This window comes from Salmo trutta, chromosome 19 (genome assembly GCF_901001165.1).
Source record: "Salmo trutta chromosome 19, fSalTru1.1, whole genome shotgun sequence".
NCBI classification, from domain to species: Eukaryota; Metazoa; Chordata; class Actinopteri; order Salmoniformes; family Salmonidae; genus Salmo; species Salmo trutta.
The window spans coordinates 35528710-35547141 of NC_042975.1; the positions used below are offsets into that span (position 1 = coordinate 35528710).

Genomic DNA, 18432 nt, shown 5'->3' on the forward strand with positions numbered 1-18432 from the left:
AATTGAAAAAATATATATATATATAAAAATTTAAATACAAAAAATGTAAAAAATATTAAAAGAAATCGCTGAAGCCGGAGACTTATATTTCCTTCACTAACTTTAAACATCAGCTATCTGAGCAGCTAACCGATCGCTGCAACTGTACATAGCCCATCTGTAAATAGCCCATACAATTTACCTACCTCATCCCCATATTGTTTTTATTTACTTTTCTGCTCCTTTGCACACCAGTATTTCTACTTGCACATCTATCACTCCAGTGTTAATTTGCTAAATTGTAATTACTTCGCAACTATGGCCTATTTATTGCCTTACCTCATGCCATTTGCACACACTGTATATAGACATTATTTTTCTCTATTGTGTTATTGACTGTACGCTTGTTTATTCCATGTGTAACTTAGCCAGGTCGCAGTTGTAAATGAGAATTTGTTCTCAACTAGCCTACCTGGTTAAATAAAACGTGAAATAAAAAAAATAAAAAGTAGGACGTAATTCAGGAATGTGCAGAGCCTGAGACGTCCAACCCTGAGAGGGTGGAGAGGAGGATCTGATGGTTCACGGTGCCGAAGGTAGTGGATAGATCTAGGAGGATGAGAACAGAGGAGAGAGAGCCAGCTTTGGCAGAGCCTCTTTTAGGAGAGCGGTTTCAGCTGAGTGAGCCGCCTCGAAGCTTGACTGGTTGGGGTCAAAAAGATCGTTATGAGAGAGATAATGAGAGAGAATTGGTCAGAGACAGTGAAAGTGTTTTGGAAAGAAAAAAAGGGATGGTGGTCTGTAGTTGACATCAAAGGGGTTGAGTGTAGAGGTAGACCGATTAATCGGAATGGCCGATTAATTAGGGCTGATTTCACGTTTTCATAACAATCGGTATTTTTGGACACCTTTATTTAACGAGGCAAGTCAGTTAAGAACACATTCTTATTTTCAATGACGGCCTAGGAACGGTGGGTTAACTGCCTTGTTCAGGGGCAGAACGACAGATTTTTACCTTGTCAGCTCGGGGATTCAATCTTGCAACCTTACGGTTAACTAGTCCAACGCTCTAACCACCTGCTTTACATTGCACTCCACGAGGAGCCTGCCTGTTACGCGAATGCAGTAAGAAGCCAAGGTAAGTTGCTAGCTAGCATTAAACTTATCTTATAAAAAACAATCAATCAATCAATCATAATCACTAGTTAACTACACATGGTTGATGATATTACTAGTTTATCTAGCCTGTCCTGCGTTGCATATAATCGATGCGGTGCGCATTCGCGAAAAAGGACTGTCGTTGCTCCAAGGTGTACCTAACCATAAACATCAATGTCTTTCTTAAAATCAATACACAAGTATATATTTTTAAACCTGCATATTTAGTTAATATTGCCTGCTAACATGAATTTCTTTTAACTAGGGAAAATGTGTCACTTCTCTTGCAACAGAGTCGGGGTATATGCAGCAGTTTGGGCCGCCTGGCTCGTTGCAAACTGTGTGAAGACTATTTCTTCCTAACAAAGCCGACTTCGCCAAACGGGGGATGATTTAACAAAAGTGCATTTGCGAAAAAAGCACAATCGTTGCACGACTGTACCTAACCACAAACATCAATGCCTTTCTTAAAATCAATACACAGAAGTATATATTTTTAAACCTGCATATTTAGCTAAAAGAAATCCAGGTTAGCAGGCAATATTAACCAGGTGAAACTGTGTCACTTCTGCACGCAGAGTCAGGATATATGCAACAGTTTGGGCCGCCTGGCTCGTTGCGAACTAATTTGCCAGAATATTATGTAATTATGACATAACATTGAAGGTTGTGCAATGTAACAGGAATATTTAGACTTAGGGATGCCACCCATTAGATAAAATACGGAACGGTTCCGTATTTCACTGAAAGAATAAACGTTTTGTTTTTGAGATGATAGGTCATTAATATGGTCGAATCCGGAAACTAAGGCTCGTATTTCTGTGTGTTTATTATATTAAGTCTATGATTTCATATTTGATAGAGCAGTCTGACTGAGCGGTGGTAGGCACCAGCAGGCTCGTAAGCATTCATTCAAGCAGCACTTTCGGGCGTTTTGCCAGCAGCTCTTCGCAATGCTTCAAGCATTGCGCTGTTTATGACTTCAAGCTTATCAACTCCCGAGATTAGGCTGGTGTAACCGATGTAAAATGGCTAGCTAGTTAGCGGGGTACGCGCTATTAGCGTTTCAAACGTCACTCGCTCTGAAACTTGGAGTAGTTGTTCCCCTTGCTCTGCATGGGTAACGCTGCTTCGAGGGTGGCTGTTGTTGATGTGTTCCTGGTTCGAGCCCAGGTAGGAGCGAGGAGAGGGACGGAAGCTATACTGTTACACTGGCAATACTAAAGTGCCTATAAGAACATCCAATAGTCAAAGGTATATGAAATACAAATTGTATAGAGAGAAATAGTCCTATAATTCCTATAATAACTATTACAAAAAAATATATATATATATTTTCAAAAATTAAAATCCGCCGATTAAATCGGTATCGGCTTTTTTTTGGGGCCCTCCAATAATCGGTATCGGCGTTGGAAAATCATAATCGGTCGACCTCTAGTCGAGTGTTGGTTTCTTGAGGAGGGGAGCGACTCTGGCCATCTTTAAGTCAGAGAGGGTGCAGCCAGTGGTCAGGGATGAGATGAGGGAAGTGAGGAATGGAGAAGGTCTCCAAAGATGGTCTGGAGCAGAGAGGAGGGGTTGGGGTCAAGGTGGTAGGTTGTTGGGCAGCCGGACATCACTAGTCGCAGAATTACATCTGGAGAGACAGGGGAGAGGTCAAGGTGTAGGGTAGTTCTGTATGAGTGGGAACAGTGAATGAGGAGCGGATGTTGTCAACTTTTTTTTCAAAGTGGTTGACAAAGTCGTCCGAAGAGAGGGAGGAGGAAAAGGTGGTTGATTAAGGAGGGAGGACAAAGTGAAGAAGAGTTTCCCAGGGTTGGAGGAAGAAGCTCGAAATGTAGTTATAGAAAGTGTCTTTAGCAGTAGATACAGAGGAAGAGAAGGTAGAGAGGAGGGAGTTGAAGGATGATAGGTCCTCCTGAAGTTTAGTTTTCCTCCATTTCCGCTCAGAATATGCTTAGGTTGTTAGGAGTGTACTGATATAAGTCTAACATCCCAGCAACTTTGAGAAAAAACACTTTATATCGGAGTTGTCCCTGTTGGAATTCAAGACGAGCTATGCATATTCATGAAGTCGATGAATTTGAAATACCATAAAATTCAGGCGGTTGATGACAACACCCCTCACCGAATATTCAACACCTCTCATCTTTATAGCAGAGTTGTGCCTGTTGTTCACATGCGCATCTGCCCTCTCATTGACTGGAATGGTCCCACCTGATCTCGCCTGCCTTCCATCTTTGAGGACATGTATTTCCATTGTTAGAGCGGTCACTTGACCATCTTGTCAATATAATGGATAATCTATGACCATATCCCTCTGACGGTCATTGGGGTGGTTTTGGTGGGGATACGTCAGGCGGTGTGGGTGGGGCTACGCGCTGCCTGACCACCAGGATTGGGGTAAACTCTAAGGCAAAGTGGCCTAATCAATCCTGGAATAAGGAGGAGTGAAACTCCGTATGAATATTTTTGTGATCATTCGAATTTGGTTAATCACATGACTGCAAGGTGTGTCTTCAAATTGAAAAGTGTTTTTTTTACTTTCTCTGAAGACACTATGTTTGCAAGTTCAGAATGGATGTGCAATAGTAGTGGTATAATATTAGCAGTGCAAACCCCTGAGCACTGAGTTGATGTGTAGCATCAGGCTACCAGGCCATACAGCACATCCACTAACCCAAGCAGATATGTCTGGAAAACAAAGGACAAACCCCACTGCTCTTCAGTCCCTTAAAGGATTCACTGTGATTATACTGTATGATTCACTTCCCTGACCCTCCTGTTTTTGACTTTGTTATGAACCCACCAAATCAAATATGGCCTGTTGTGAAACCAGCTCATTTTACAAAGCCAGGCAGTGGAAAAACATTTCAATTGATGCTTTTTTGTATGTCTAAAAATGTTACATTCTCCAAGTGATTTGTATTATTTTATATCGGCAACGGTCATCATCGGTCTTGATTAATGCTTGAAAAAATGCATGATATAAAGACTGAGTGGGTAGTCTGTCTGTATACCACAGTATGAACCTGGCTCACACAAATCTCAGTGAGGGGCCTAAGCTGGCTGTGCTGACGTTAGAGCTGTGGCCTGATGTAATAAAGGGCTGATTGATTAGAGGAGAGGAGGTGGTGTGTGTCTGTGTGTGTGTGTGTGTGTGTGTGTGTGTGTGTGTGTGTGTGTGTGTGTGTGTGTGTGTGTGTGTGTGATGTAAAGGCACAGATGCCACTGTTTTTGTTTTAAATTGAGTGTCATTAATTCATTCACAACCCTCCTTCCGTATACTCCGGTGAGGGTAAGAAAAGATATCAGCAAATCGCTCTAAAACGCCGGGGGTAAATTAGTGAGTGTAAAACAAAGTGAGGTTTAAAGACCATGGTATTGATTAATAGATACTGCACAGTATGTGCTGTGTACACATCTCTTGATGTATAGATGTAAATAAATAAAGTTAAATTGATAGATAGTGAGATAGTTAAGACTCCATCCATGCATTACCTTGAATTTATAGGCGTTTCTGTTAAACGGGTTCATGCTATAAGAGGGAAAGCTTTTAGTCTGATTAGATTGACGAGAGGGGAACAATAGCCATCACTTAACTCCACAACTACCCCCACCAGCCTAGCCACATATCCAAACACTTCACTTCCTCTGAAGGACTCAATTGGACCCATTTGGAGTTGCACTTGATATAGTAGATGATAGATTGTGATACAACCTCAATTCATACAGATTTAGTTGAGGATAGGGGTTGTATACAGTTAGATCTAAAGCACTAAATAATACAGAAATATTATATTTCATTTTAGCATAAAAGCAACAAGGTGAAGAGAAAAGCTGATGATACAGTAGATCTGTATTAACAGAGTGAATAATGCCACTTCCCTGAAGCATGACGAGAGAGCACAGCACATTCATGTTAATGCTCCACGTGAAGCTATATTACGAGATCAAGTGTCATAAAGTAGTATCTAGTATGTGTCTGTGATAACTACAGGCTGATGAATCACTGGGCCGTGTGTGTGTTTATTATGTGATGGAACTACATTGAACAAAAATATAAATGCAACTTGTAAAGTGTTGGTCCCATGTTTCATGAGCTGAAATAAATGATCCCTGAAAAATGTTATGCAATCATTTGTTTACATTCCTGTGATTGAGCATTTGTCATTTGTCAAGATAATCCACCCACCTGACAGGTGTGGCAGATCAAGAAGCTGATTAAACAGCTTGTGCTGGGGACAATAAAAGGCCATTAAAATGTGCAATTTAATCACGTGTCTAAAGTTGAGGGCGCGTGCAATTGGCATGTTGACTGCAGGAATGCCCACCAGAGCCGTTTCCAGATAATTTAATGTATATTTCTCTACCATAAGCCGCCTCCAATGTTGTTTTAGGGAATTTGGCAGTACGTCCAACTGGCCTCATAACCACAGACCACGTGTAACCACACCAGCACAGGACCTCCACATCCGTCTTCTTCACCTGCCGGATCGTCTGAGACCAGAAACCCGGACAGCTGGTGAAACTGTGGGTTTGCACAATCAAAGAATTTCTGCACAAACTGTCTCAGGAAGGGCTCATCTGCGTGCTCGTTGTCCTCACCATGGTCTTAACATGACTGCAGTTCGGCTTCATAACCAACTTCAGTGGGCAAATGCTCCCCTTTCATGTCCACTGGCATGCTGGAGAAGTGGGCTCTTCAGGGATGAATCCTGGTTTCAACTGTACTGGGCAGATGGCAGACAGCGTGAATGACGTTCTGTTTGCAAGCGGTTTGCTGATGTCAACGGTGTGAACAGAGTGCCCCATTGTGGCGGTGGGGTTATGGTATGGGCAGGCATAAGCTACGGACAACGAACACAATTGCATTTTATCGATGGCAATTTAAATGCACAGAGATACCGTGACCAGATCCTGAGGCCCATTATCGTGCCAGTTCATCTGCAGCCATCATCTCATGTTTCAGCATGATAAGGCACAGCCCCATGTTGCAAGGATCTGTACACAATTCCTAGAAACTGAAAATGTCCCTGTTCTTCCCTCCTGCATACTCACCAGACATGTCACAAATTGAGCATGCTTGGGATGCTCTGGATCGACGTGTACGACAGAATGTTCCAGTTCCCGCCAATATCCAGCAACTTCGCACAGCCATTGAAGGATGAGTGGGACAACTTTCCATAGGCCACAATAAAGGCCTGATCAACTCTATGCGAAGGAGATGTGTCACGCTGCATGAGGCAAATGGTGGTCATGCCAGATACTGACTTTTTCTGACCCACTCCCCTACTTTTTTTTTAAGGTAAACTATATACAAAAGTATGTGGACACCCCTTCAAATTAGTGGATAAAAAAAGTGTATAAAATCGAGCAAAATGCCATGCAATCTCCATAGACAAACATTGACAGTAGAATGGCCTTACTGAAGGCCTCAGTGACTATCAATGTGGCACCGTCATAAGATGCCATCTTTCCAACAAGTCAGATCGTCAAATTTCAGCTCTGCTAGAGCTGCCCTAGTCAACTGTTTGTGCTGTTATTGTCAAGTGGAAACGTCTAGGAGCAAGAACGGCTCAGCCGCAAAGTGGTAGACCACACAGGCTCACAGAACGGGACCGCCGAGTGCTGAAGCGTGTAAAAATTGTCTGTCCTTGGTTGCAACACCCACTACTGAGTTCCAAATTGCCTCTGGAAGCAAAGTTAGCACAAGAACTGTTCGTCCGGAGCTTTATGAAATGGTTTTCCATGGCCGAGCAGCCGCAGACTAAGATCACCATGCGCAATGCCAAGCGTCGGCTGGAGTGGTGTAAAGCTCACCGCCATTGGACTCTAACGCTACACCATACAATGACATTCTAGACAATTCTGTGCTTCCAACTTTGTGGCAACAGTTTGGGGAAGGCCTTTCCGGTTTCAGCATAATGCCCAAGTGCACAAAGCGAGGTCCATACAGAAATAGTTTGTCGAAATCGTGTGGAAGAACTTGACTACAGAGCCTCAACCCCATCGAACACCTTTGGGATGAATTGGAACGCAGACTGCGAGCCAGGCCTGATCGTCCAAAATCAGTGCCCGACCTCACTAATGCTCATGGCTGAATGGAAGCAAGTCCCTGCAGCAATGTTCCAACATCTAGTGGAAATCCTTCCCAGAAGAGTGGAGGCTGTTATAGATAGGATTTTGGACTGAGATGTTCGACAAGCACGTGTCCACATACACTACTTTACCAAAAGTATCTGTGATCAACAGATGCATATCTGTATTCCCAGTCATGTGAAATCCATAGATTAAGGCCTAATGTATTTATTTTAATTGACTGATTTCCTTATTGGAACTGTAACTCAGTGAAATCTTTGAAATTGTTGCATGTTGCGTTTATATTTTTGTTCAGTATATATATGAAGGCGTCTGCATTGGTCATGCGATTCACTGGTGACTATCCCATCCCTCCTGCCCTGTCTCTCCAGGTTGAGTCTTAGGCTTACCCTCAGAGTGGTGGGACAGTGTGAGCAGGCTGACGCAGGAGGCTCCAATCCCAGATCCAAAGACAGTGATGCGACCCGGGTCTCCTCCAAAATAGCCGATGTTCTTGCTGATCCAACGCAGGGCTTGGATCTGGTCCAGGAGTCCATAGTTCCCTTTAGCTGCCTGGTCACCTGTACTGAGGAACCCTGGAATGTACAGAAGAGGATATCAGTGTTGTTTCAGTGATTTCTTTAACACTTATCTGTGGTTCAGCATACCATCATTCTTCACCTCTGCCTCCACAAACCTCTTCTGTTCCTGACACTCATAAGGACACTCTCGCTGCACGGCTCCTTGAGTTGCAACCTGTCCTTTTCTCCACTATGCTGTGTGTATAGATGCAGTCTACCTTGGGGCAGAGCCAAGAGAGCACCAGTATCAATCACGGAGAGGGGGGCCGGCTCTTTCCGCCCCTCACACAGAGATAGATGAAGTGTCACTCCTACAAGAAAGACTCTCGACCTTGGCTGTGACTCCTGCATCCCTTCTTATTTAAAATCATATAAGCTGCCAAAAGCGCTCAATCTCTCCACAGGTTAGATAAATTCACCTAAAAAAACAACTAATTGAAGCAGTGTTTTGGAATATTGTAGCTTGTATACTACAAGTAGAAGGTGATGGATATTCACAACCATTGGCCCTCTGACGGAGGACATTACGTTGTTGCATTTCTAATCTTACTCCCATCAATTCAATATCAACATACTAAAAAAATACCTTGCCTTCATAACCTGGGATTATACATCAGGAGAAAATGAGTCATATAGCAAGTCATAGAAATGTAACAAATTCAGAAACTCTGGTGGGAGATCCATAGAATAACATATTAGAACTCTAACTTAAATAGGATCTCTGTGGGGAGATCAACGTTATGAGAAGAACATTTATCAATCCTATGCCGGTACTGTATGTACTCTTCAAGACTGAAATTAAAGTCCCCAAACACCATTCAGAGACAGTAAGAGAATCCCATCACCTAGTACTCCGACCCTGTAGTTGAGAGTGATGACGATGACATTCCCATAGCTGGCCAGCACACTCCCATCGATCATATTCCCTGTCCCCTCCATGTAGGATCCTCCGTGGATGTAGACCATCACGGGCCTAGCCTCAGTGTCCCGAATGTCTGCAGAGAGAATCAGCCATTTACGCTTTGTACAGTAAAGCTTTAAAGACAAGGTAATGCAACGTCAGAATACTGTAACCCCTCCCAGAAACTAGACTCAGCAACATTTACACCACTAAAGCTGAAGGTAAGCTCAAGGTAATGGCATCGATTTTAGCAGATGTGCTTGGGTGATTAAGGTCGTGGTTGTGACAAACCAATGGAGACAAGAATGCAAAGCAAGGATACTCATCATACAGGCCTAACAGGGAACGTGCAGTAGAAAAAAAAAAGAAAAATCGCTATATTATGTCAAGCTCACTCTTTTGCCCCCACAAAACTGTGTTCATACTAGAGCCATTTACTACTATTCTATTATTAGCAATACTTTTTACACATGTAGTATCCCTAAAGTTTATCTGGTTCATACTATATTTGCTCACTGTGTGTTCAACAGAGCATGCTGCTTCAGGCATTGCATGTGTCATATTAGTGGTTCAACTACAGTACCTGACTTATTTTGCATCGAAAAGAATAACAATTAGATCTAGTTGGTCAGAATGATGACCTGAATTGTAAGTTCCATGTCAATGTGAGAGGCGCGAGTTGCCATAAAACAACAAACGACACACATCTCCTACACCACAGTCAATCTCCTGAATAGCACAGTATGTAGTGAATAGTAATAGCTTCATCCTCATGAGTCCCTCGTACGGTCTTCCCATGAGACCCACAGAGTATAGTGGAGGAGACTTTGAGATAAGATGCAGTTGGTTATAGACATCACAGTCTGTGATCCCTAGAAGACACAGCAAAATGGTCACTTTTTCAAACATGAAAAGGTACTGTATGTGTACATTTATTGCACTCACGTTCAATTTATAGTGCTGAAAAAAATAAGCTCTTTGTTGATTGGTATAGGCCATGGGAACGCAACCCTGTTCCTGGAGAGCCAGGAGCTTTAACCAACCTGAAAAATCAGGTGTGGTGAATTTAGTCAATCACTTAACTGACCAACTGAGCTAATTGATCAGTTCAGTGATTGACTAAATTCAACACACCTGGGCCCAGATTCACAAAACCTTAAGAATACATTTATTTTTAACTGCCATTTTTTCCCTTAACTATAGACTAGAGAATAAAGTTAAGCAAAGTTGCTATTCCTCAAAAAGGTTATTGGAAATGTTATTTTTTCCAAGATAGCTAAACCCTTGTCTTAAGCTCAGGGCAGTGAGAGAAAAAGCTCATAAAAGCAAGTTAACATCTTTAATTCACTCACAAACTTCATCTGAAAGTTTCAGTATTGATTATTTTAAACCTAAGAACGTTTTAGAACAGTAATCTCATTAAGAAATATGCTAACATGATTGCCATTGCTAGCTAGATAGCTAGCAACAAACATCTTAAGATATTGAGGAATTGCACTTATGAACTTCTTATTTTCTTACGAAGCTTCTTAAGTTTTTGAGTAAGAAGTGTTTTGTGGGCCTCCTGAGTGGCGCAGTGGTCTAAGGCATTGCAGTGCTAGCTGTGCCACTAGAGATCCTTGTTCGAGTCCAGGCTCTGTTGCAGCCGGCCGCAACCGGGAGACCCATGGGGCGGCGCACAATTGGCCCAACATCGTCCGGGTTAGGGGAGGGCTTGGCTGGTAGGGATGTTCCTGTCCCATCGCGCACTAGCGACTCCTATGGCGGGCCGGGTGCAAAGCACGCTGACACAGTCACCAGGTGTACAGTGTTTCCTCTGACACATTAGTGCGGCTGGCTTGGCTGGGTTGTGATTCAGAGGACGCACGGCTCTCGACCTTCGCCTCTCCTGAGTCCGAATGGGAGTTGCAGTAATGAGACAAGACTAACTACCAATTGGGGAGAAATAATAATAATTACAATTGTTAAAAAATAAAATAAGTGTTTTGTGAATCTGGGCCCTGGTCTTCCAGGCGGTTAAAGCCAAATCCTGCATATCCTGTGGCTCTCCAGGAACAGGGTTGACTTCCCCTGGTAAGGGCATAAAGAGACAAGAAATAACCCATACAATAACCCATTGTACAAATGGAGTACAGTACATTTGGGATCAATGACAAATTGACAGCATACCTACATTTACCTACAGGGGGCTGTTAGAGGGCAAAATCCGTATCCAGCGTCCCCCCAAAAAATCCATGACACTATAAATACTGCAGATATGATATGGATGTCCAGATCAAATCAATTAAGAGTGAAATAGGGAAGGCGCTGAGAGAATCAAGTGACTTGATATTGACTTTGCATGCAAACTGATAAACTAAGGGCTGAACTACTTCTGAGGTGTAAAATGTTTGTCAAGAAATCGAAGATGAAGGTCTGTGGAAATTTCAAAAATCTAAAAAGTTGTGTATTAAACTTTGAACACAAAAAATACCTTCACTGTCACTGTGAGAGAAATCCGCTCCTTGACTCTTGATTTGGGTCCCTAGGATTCACATGAGGGAGGAAAAAAACAAGAAAGAACAAGAGAATTCAAAAATAACACGATTGACGCCAAGGAAGATAGTGATATCCAATCAGTGTCTCAGAAAATCAGTCCAAAATTGCATTACTGTAAAAAGAACGAAGCATGTCTGTTCTTTAAGCAGAGAGAGGAAATATGATCTAGTCTCCTTTTCCTTGTCTTGTTAAGAAAAAAAACTAGGCTGTTTACATATTGTACCAACAGCAACTTTTTGAAGTCAATATGTTGATTTGTTTTCTAATGAAATAAAAAATGTAATTGTATTCAAATAAACATGTCATAGGTGGATGTTATTGTGTGGAATAATCTTACTCTCAGGAAAACACTTCATCTCTGAACACATACACATGTACACACACCTCTGACCGACATTTATCAGTCTCTGCTGGGTTTAACTTTCAAAGACGATGAGGCTGTGATTTTGGCTTCGAGCCAACTCCCAAGTCACTCTGCTCCTTTAAATTCCTTTGTTAGCTTACATACCTTCTTCTCTACATACTTTCTTGTTGGGTTTTCTGGCACATTCCTTGGATATTCTTTTGACTGAAAAATGAATTAAAGACTACAAAATAACAGAAGCCTCTGAAAAATGTAAGAAACATGCAGGAACCCAACCAACCAGGTCTACTTCTCATCACCTTGGGAACGAAAGGGAGGTAGTGAGATAGGGGGTTAGATATATTCATAAAATAAAATAATAAGCATAATGAATTCACATGCACTCTGTCTATAGATTGTGTAATAATACTGTCCCAAAAAAATTTAAGGAACGGAAATGTGTTTATCAATCACAATAGTGTTTACTGGAGATCAGGCAGCCCTGATTTTGTCCAGTTAATATTGATCAACAGATCCATAGCATACAAATACAGAAATGTATTGCATCTCAGATTCTTATACTGTTAAGGCGCTCACATTGTAAACAGACATCTAGTGCACAAGACTAAATATTTCATCAGCCTAACATTTGTCTGAATCTCATTTATCACACCTATTGACCTATTCCCAGTAGTTAGGTTAGGAAATGCAGTAGGCTATATTCTGACTTTCAATGATTAGTTGTCTGACACATGAATAACTTTTATATCAGTGTGTGAATGCATTTTCCTCTTACAGAACACAAGGAAGGGAGGCAACACGTAAGCGGTGAAGAAGAGTTGATGACATGACTTTGGATGGGAAAAGAACTTGGGCTGGCACAAATGGGATGCAGAATGACAACTGCTGCATGCTCAAAACATGATCATCGCAAGGTGACAGCAAGGCCAATACATTAAACAACATGGATTGTCCCTTTGGTCCATTTTACCCATTCCACTCACCATCCTCTGTTGGAACATAGATGTTTAAATACAAACAGTCCTCGTTCTGATCCTGAATGTAATTGGCCACTGTGTCCAGGTTATAGGTGAACCATATGGGCATCATGATCTCAGGCACTGTGTTGCGGATGTTCTGAGGGCACACTGGCGTGAAGTGGGTAGCATTCTTGATCCCTGACCAGGAGGAGGGCTGCTCTGGGGGCATGAAGCGCTTCTCCCCAATGGGAGGGGCAGCGTACGGCACCCCAAGGTACTGGTCAATGGGTTTAAGGACCTCACCTGGCACCGCGACCCGGAGGCCCCTCAGCTTCCCAAACTGGGTGTTCACAGTTGGGTTGAAGTTCTGGCTGGTCGCCACTGTGAATTGCCAGTAGGAGCATAACATCCACATTAAAAGAACACGGCGGGCAGCGATGGTTGCGGTTCCTCGCCGATTTGATAGGTGTGCAGGCAACCGATGGTGCCTGAACTCTGCCAACCACATGGTCTGGGCAAGTGAGTGCCTCTGCACCACACCAATGTACACTCGAGTGTCCTCTCAATCCTTATAACCTACTGTATTCCACTCAACCAGGCATTGCTCAACCTGCCCTGGGCTCCAATTGTTACTAAAAACAAATAAACAAAGGCCAGGTATTCACTCATCTCCAGCTTCAACTCTCATTGATGTTCAGAACCCAGAGCTGCAAACAAGAGAGACAAATGATCAGGTGAGCAAACATCGAAATCAGCGTTTCAACAAAAAAGTGTGGGTTGCTGACTGCAATGCCCCTGAGTATTTTGATGGGACTATGTTGCCAGATTAATTGAAAACTGGGGCTATTAAATATATAGTGCTAGAGTAGCTCATCATTCGTATGCTTACACAGAAGATTGGCTCCCTGTAGAAAACCCACACAATCATTTCAAAGCAATCTAATCACTTGGGAGAACTCAAGGGACCATTTGAACACACTATGGTGGTGAGTGAGTGGTTGTGTTGTCTGTAATCCAGCAGAATGTGAATGTAAATATATGCAAATGTTAATATCAAAGGACATACTCATTGCCCTCAATTGTCTTTATATCTCACAACGATTTCGCCAGGGATAAGTTTACTCTACAAACAGACAATATCATTTCCAGCATGTTTGGTGTTAACACCTCATGGTTCTAGTGTGGGCTGACATCACCATGGGGAGAGGATTTGAACTATCTGAGAAAGCATCTGCATCAATGTAGGCGGAACGCTGTGTATGCTGCAATGCATCTGGAAGTGAGGGCTTTAGTGTACTGTACGTTCACTTTGTCTCATGTAAAAGGACAGTAATGAATCTTTGAGACAGAAATGTAAAAAAAAAAAAAGCCACTACATTAACAATGTTTGTTCTGGGTTCTTCAGTAGTAAAGCATTAACGACACTGATGTAACCTTTGAGTGGAAAGATGGAAAGCTGTGATGGAAGTACAGTGCCATAGCATCACGTTCTTTCTCGTTTGTATAGTTTAGATTAGGGATAGGCAACTGCCGGCCCGCAGCCCCCCTTTTGAAACGCCTCGGATCAATTTTAGGAGCTCAGTCGGGGTCTCAATTTACTGTTAAGAGTTTGAATAGTAGAATACACAAGGTGACATTTTGAAATTTGTCTGTGCATCAGCAGTTTCTCTCTTGTTATGTCAGTCACTGATAGCTGACATGGGATAATTGAGTGAATAACATTTTTTAGATTGCTAGGTTAGTCTAGCGGCCAGCTATCTAAACTTAGTAATCATGGTCAAATTACCGTCTGGGGGGGGGCACCCATTGATTTTGTTAGTCAGTCTCACTCAGATATCGTTAAAAACGGCAAAGTTTCTCTCCACCCAATGGCAAAATGTGTAGAATTGCAGCAAACTTTCTTTAAAACTGAAACATTTTATCTACGACCCATGGCAAAGTGTGTAGAATTGCACAAAATCAACTCTATCATTTAACAACTTTCTGTCCGCAGTCAAGAGGGGGGCTGCTAAAATGTTTTGCTCACAATGTGGTGGATGTGAGCAGGCAGACCCAGGAGCAACTGCGGCCCCTCATGATGAGTTCAGCTTTTTTGTGGCCCCCATCAAAGTCACCCTGGTTAAGATCCACAACAGCATGGCAACAACAACCCTTCAGTAACAGCTAATATAATCGTATGAAAATAGTGCAACAACAGTGTTGCAGAGCCACAGGCAATAGAAACAGAGAGTAATGAGCCTCCTGGGCCATCAGGCTGGGTACTTGCTGGTCAATATGGATGACTCCAAGAACAAGCTTGTTTCCCTAAAATCAATTTCCTTAGCGTGTACTGATAGAGCTGCATATTGAGTCGCCTGAAAGTCAAAATTACTCTTTGCTGGAATGAACAGATATTGATTCTATCAAAAACTGAAATATCTCTGAGTCCTCTAACTCTTTAAAAGTAGAAGAGTTGTGTTGTGAAAACATAACAGCAACAGTTTTAGAAAAGACCAATAGAAAAGGGTACTACATGTAGGCCCATGTGTGTTCATGTGTCTGATGGTGGGAGGTAGTCAACATGTCCATTATGCCTCATTAACATGTCCATTATGCCTCATTATCACCCATATAGGGTCATGTTTCTCTTTTTTCTTTTCAACTTGTGCAATGATTGCAATTTATTGCACAATGTATTGATAGAGAAAAAAGGCTAAAGGTTGACAAAGTAAGCTTTGGCTACTTATTCTTTGAGCAGGTTAAGCATTTCTTCAGCCATTAATTAGGAAGCCAGGCAAAGCTGAAGACGTGTATTCCCTCAACACATAGGATTGTGTTTAGACCAGCAGGGGAGGTGGAAGAGACTTTGCGACGAGACAGGAATACGAATAGATTACAACTCCACTGTCTGTTGTAAGAGCTGTAGGAGCTATCTGATGCGCCTAGATTGAAAGTAAAGGCATTATCCCGAGTTCTCATCATCATTAGATTGAAACCATCCCTTCAAAATACTGACATGTTAAAGTCTTTAATTTAGCACGGCTGCTACATGTCCTATTTTCCTGAGCTGTGCGCAATTCTCAGTCCCAATAAAAAAGGCTATTGATTCACAAAATACAGAGTGAACTTGGACAATGGTCATTTCCCAGTGCACTTGAACGGTCATTGCAGGCCATCGGTATTATGCATTCGAATAGTAACATATGCCCAATGCATACAATTAACCATAAATTAGCTACACTCACAACAGGTGTGTTAACGTCACGAATATAGGCTACAAATGTTGCAATTATGGGCCAAAACTGAACAACAAATATATTTATGAATTTGTAAGCATTTTAAAAAACAACATGGTTTCGGGCCGTTGTTGCGGCGACAGGCCCACTAATGTTATCAGTAGCTCTATAGGCTATGCCAGTCATAAGCACCATTACAACTACAACCCAAATTACAACTTGTTATAACTCTATACGGGGGTCTAATTGGACACACAACATGCTTTGACATCTCTCCTAAATTGGTATGAATAAGTCCCAAATGTATCAAGGTAGCAGCAGCCTGTGACCATTGGCAGAATGATGATGGGTAAAAGATAACGAGAGTACGGCGTAAAGCAGTCTCTCGCTCCTCTGAGGTGCTCTTGCTAAATCCGGCGTCCTTTTGCAAATTATTAATCAGAGCTAATCCTTTCAAATCGTTCGATTAGTCTAACTCGTTTTAATGTAAAAACTAAAGCATGCACAGTTAAATGTCAAGATAATGATAACGTCACTGTACACCTCTTTGAAGGTGAGCTGGTGGCATCGATTCACCAGTGATGTAGGTAGGCAACGATGCGTTAACATTTCAGAGTAAATAAAAGACTGAAAACCAGACGTTAAGATAAAAGACGAAGCCACTTCCATGCTCCTCCAAATTTCCAAATAAACACCAAGGATGCGGTAGATTAGCCTAATAAAACGTTGCAACTGTTTAACCTAATTATCACACGCAAAACATCTCAATATCACCATAATATAATTAAATTAATTTTAAACATACTACAATTAAACATCACATTCTGAAAAAAACAGCCCGATCCTGCTATGTGGTGTACCAAGATCTTGCCAAACCTTCATCTCATGGAAATGGGAATTTTCGACTCACCTGCTCTACCGGAGACTCCTCTTCATCCCCGGCTTGCTCTTCTCCATATCACTTCGTTTTCATGGCACTGCAATGATGATCACAATTATTTTTAAATAAAATCGAATGTAAATATTTTGCTTTCAATTCATATGTTCTATTTAGTCTTCTTGATTAAAATTAATGTTAGCCCTCTCGTTTTGTGCGCGCGCAGCTCGTTCACGACGGCAAGGTCAGGAGCCCCCACTGCCTTGCGCGTTTCTAGGCAACGATGGGGATACGCGTGAGCGTAATAAGAAAAGGGAACGTATTTGTAACTTGGTCTAATCAAAATGATGCATCTTTTATTATAATGATTAGGCTATTTAGTACATAACGCATCAGGTAGCCTATAGACTAGAGCTATGGCTTTCCCTGGGTACTTTGTGTAACGGAAGACCGTGATGCAGACTCAGGTCTCATCTAATTTAAAATGATGTTGTGTGTGATAAGCATAACCGATGCTCATTACGTCTAGGCCCATAGAATTAGGAATTCAAATGCTAATAATTGAATAGGATCTCTATGGATAGACATATAATCTGCATTCTTACTGACAATCCAATTGAAATCATTTGAAAAGATTCTGCACATTCTGCTAAAACCATCTCAGTGCTTTAAAGGAAAACTGGTGCAGGTATTGAATAAGGATTTCACATGTGAATGGTCTAATATAGCCAAATTTATTGTAGCCTACTAAATGGTGAATAGTTGTAAAATAAGTTCCAAGCAAGAATAGGCCTCAGTAACAGGCGCTCAGCATCACCCACCCAAACACAGAACTCCCTATTTGTGATATCTGGTACTGACGCTAAATTGGACACCTCCCTCTTGTGGTGAGCTTACATACCACAGCCATCGAGTGCCACTTGAGTGGGAAACGATGTTTTACAATCACAAGAATTCAACCTAGGAGAGTAATTTCACCTTTATACATGTGGGCTATTTTTACCATAACCATTGAGAATGCACTGTCGAACTCCTCTCACAAGCTCTAGAGCCAGGCTCCACTCAACTACGCAACCTGGTCTCAAAGCATTTCGTATTATTCTGTATGTAAATCTGAGATACACTATTTAGTGTGATATGTTATGTTTTGTATGGTATGTATTCATTTGTCGATGTCCATCACACATTTCATATGATATGAATTACATTATGCATTATGAATTTGTAAAAATGCATATGTGTTACAATTTGCCAGATTTATGATATGTTACGAACTCTAAGTGGCCAGGTGGCTAACGTTAGCTAGCTGACTAATGTTAGTTAGGCTAGGGGTTAGGGTTAAGGTTAGGAGTTAGGTTAAAGGGTTAGGGTAAGGTTTAGCTAACATGCTAAGTATACTGAACAAAAATATAAAATGCAAGGTAAAGTGTTGGGTTGCAACTATTAGATCTACTGGCCCAAGAAAGCTAAGGTAACTGAGCTAAATGACTATCGCCCCGTAGCACTCACCTCTGTCATCATGAAGTGCTTTGAGAGACGAGTCAAGGATCATATCACCTCCACCCTACCTGACACCCTAGACCCACTCCAATTTGCTTACCGCCCCAATAGGTCCACTGACGATGCAATCGCCATTACATTGCACAGTGCCCTATCTCATCTGGACAAGAGGAATATCTATGTAAGAATGTTGTTCATTGACAACAGCTCAGCATTTAACACTATAGTGCCCTCCAAACTTGTTATTAAGCTCAAGACCCTGGGTCTCGACCCCGCCCT

At 41.9% G+C, this 18432-nt stretch overlaps 1 protein-coding gene across 4 annotated transcripts in view; it reads right to left on the reverse strand.

Annotated features, from left to right (window-relative positions):
* LOC115154452 (neuroligin-3) overlaps positions 1 to 18432 on the reverse strand; it is a 41283-nt gene that overhangs the window by 20749 nt on the left and 2102 nt on the right. Inside the window, exons 2-6 of one of the 4 annotated variants that reach the window (XM_029700686.1) lie at positions 16687 to 16753; positions 12586 to 13268; positions 11174 to 11224; positions 8645 to 8794; positions 7629 to 7814 (exon numbers count right to left, since the gene is read on the reverse strand). In XM_029700686.1, the coding sequence (XP_029556546.1) occupies positions 7629 to 7814; positions 8645 to 8794; positions 11174 to 11224; positions 12586 to 13069 (871 nt within the window). In that variant the 5' untranslated portion in view covers positions 13070 to 13268; positions 16687 to 16753. Of the gene's footprint in view, positions 1 to 7628; positions 7815 to 8644; positions 8795 to 9645; positions 9778 to 11173; positions 11225 to 12585; positions 13269 to 16686; positions 16906 to 18432 lie in introns of those variants that run through there. The other 3 variants (XM_029700687.1, XM_029700689.1, XM_029700688.1) reach the window with 3 other exon arrangements.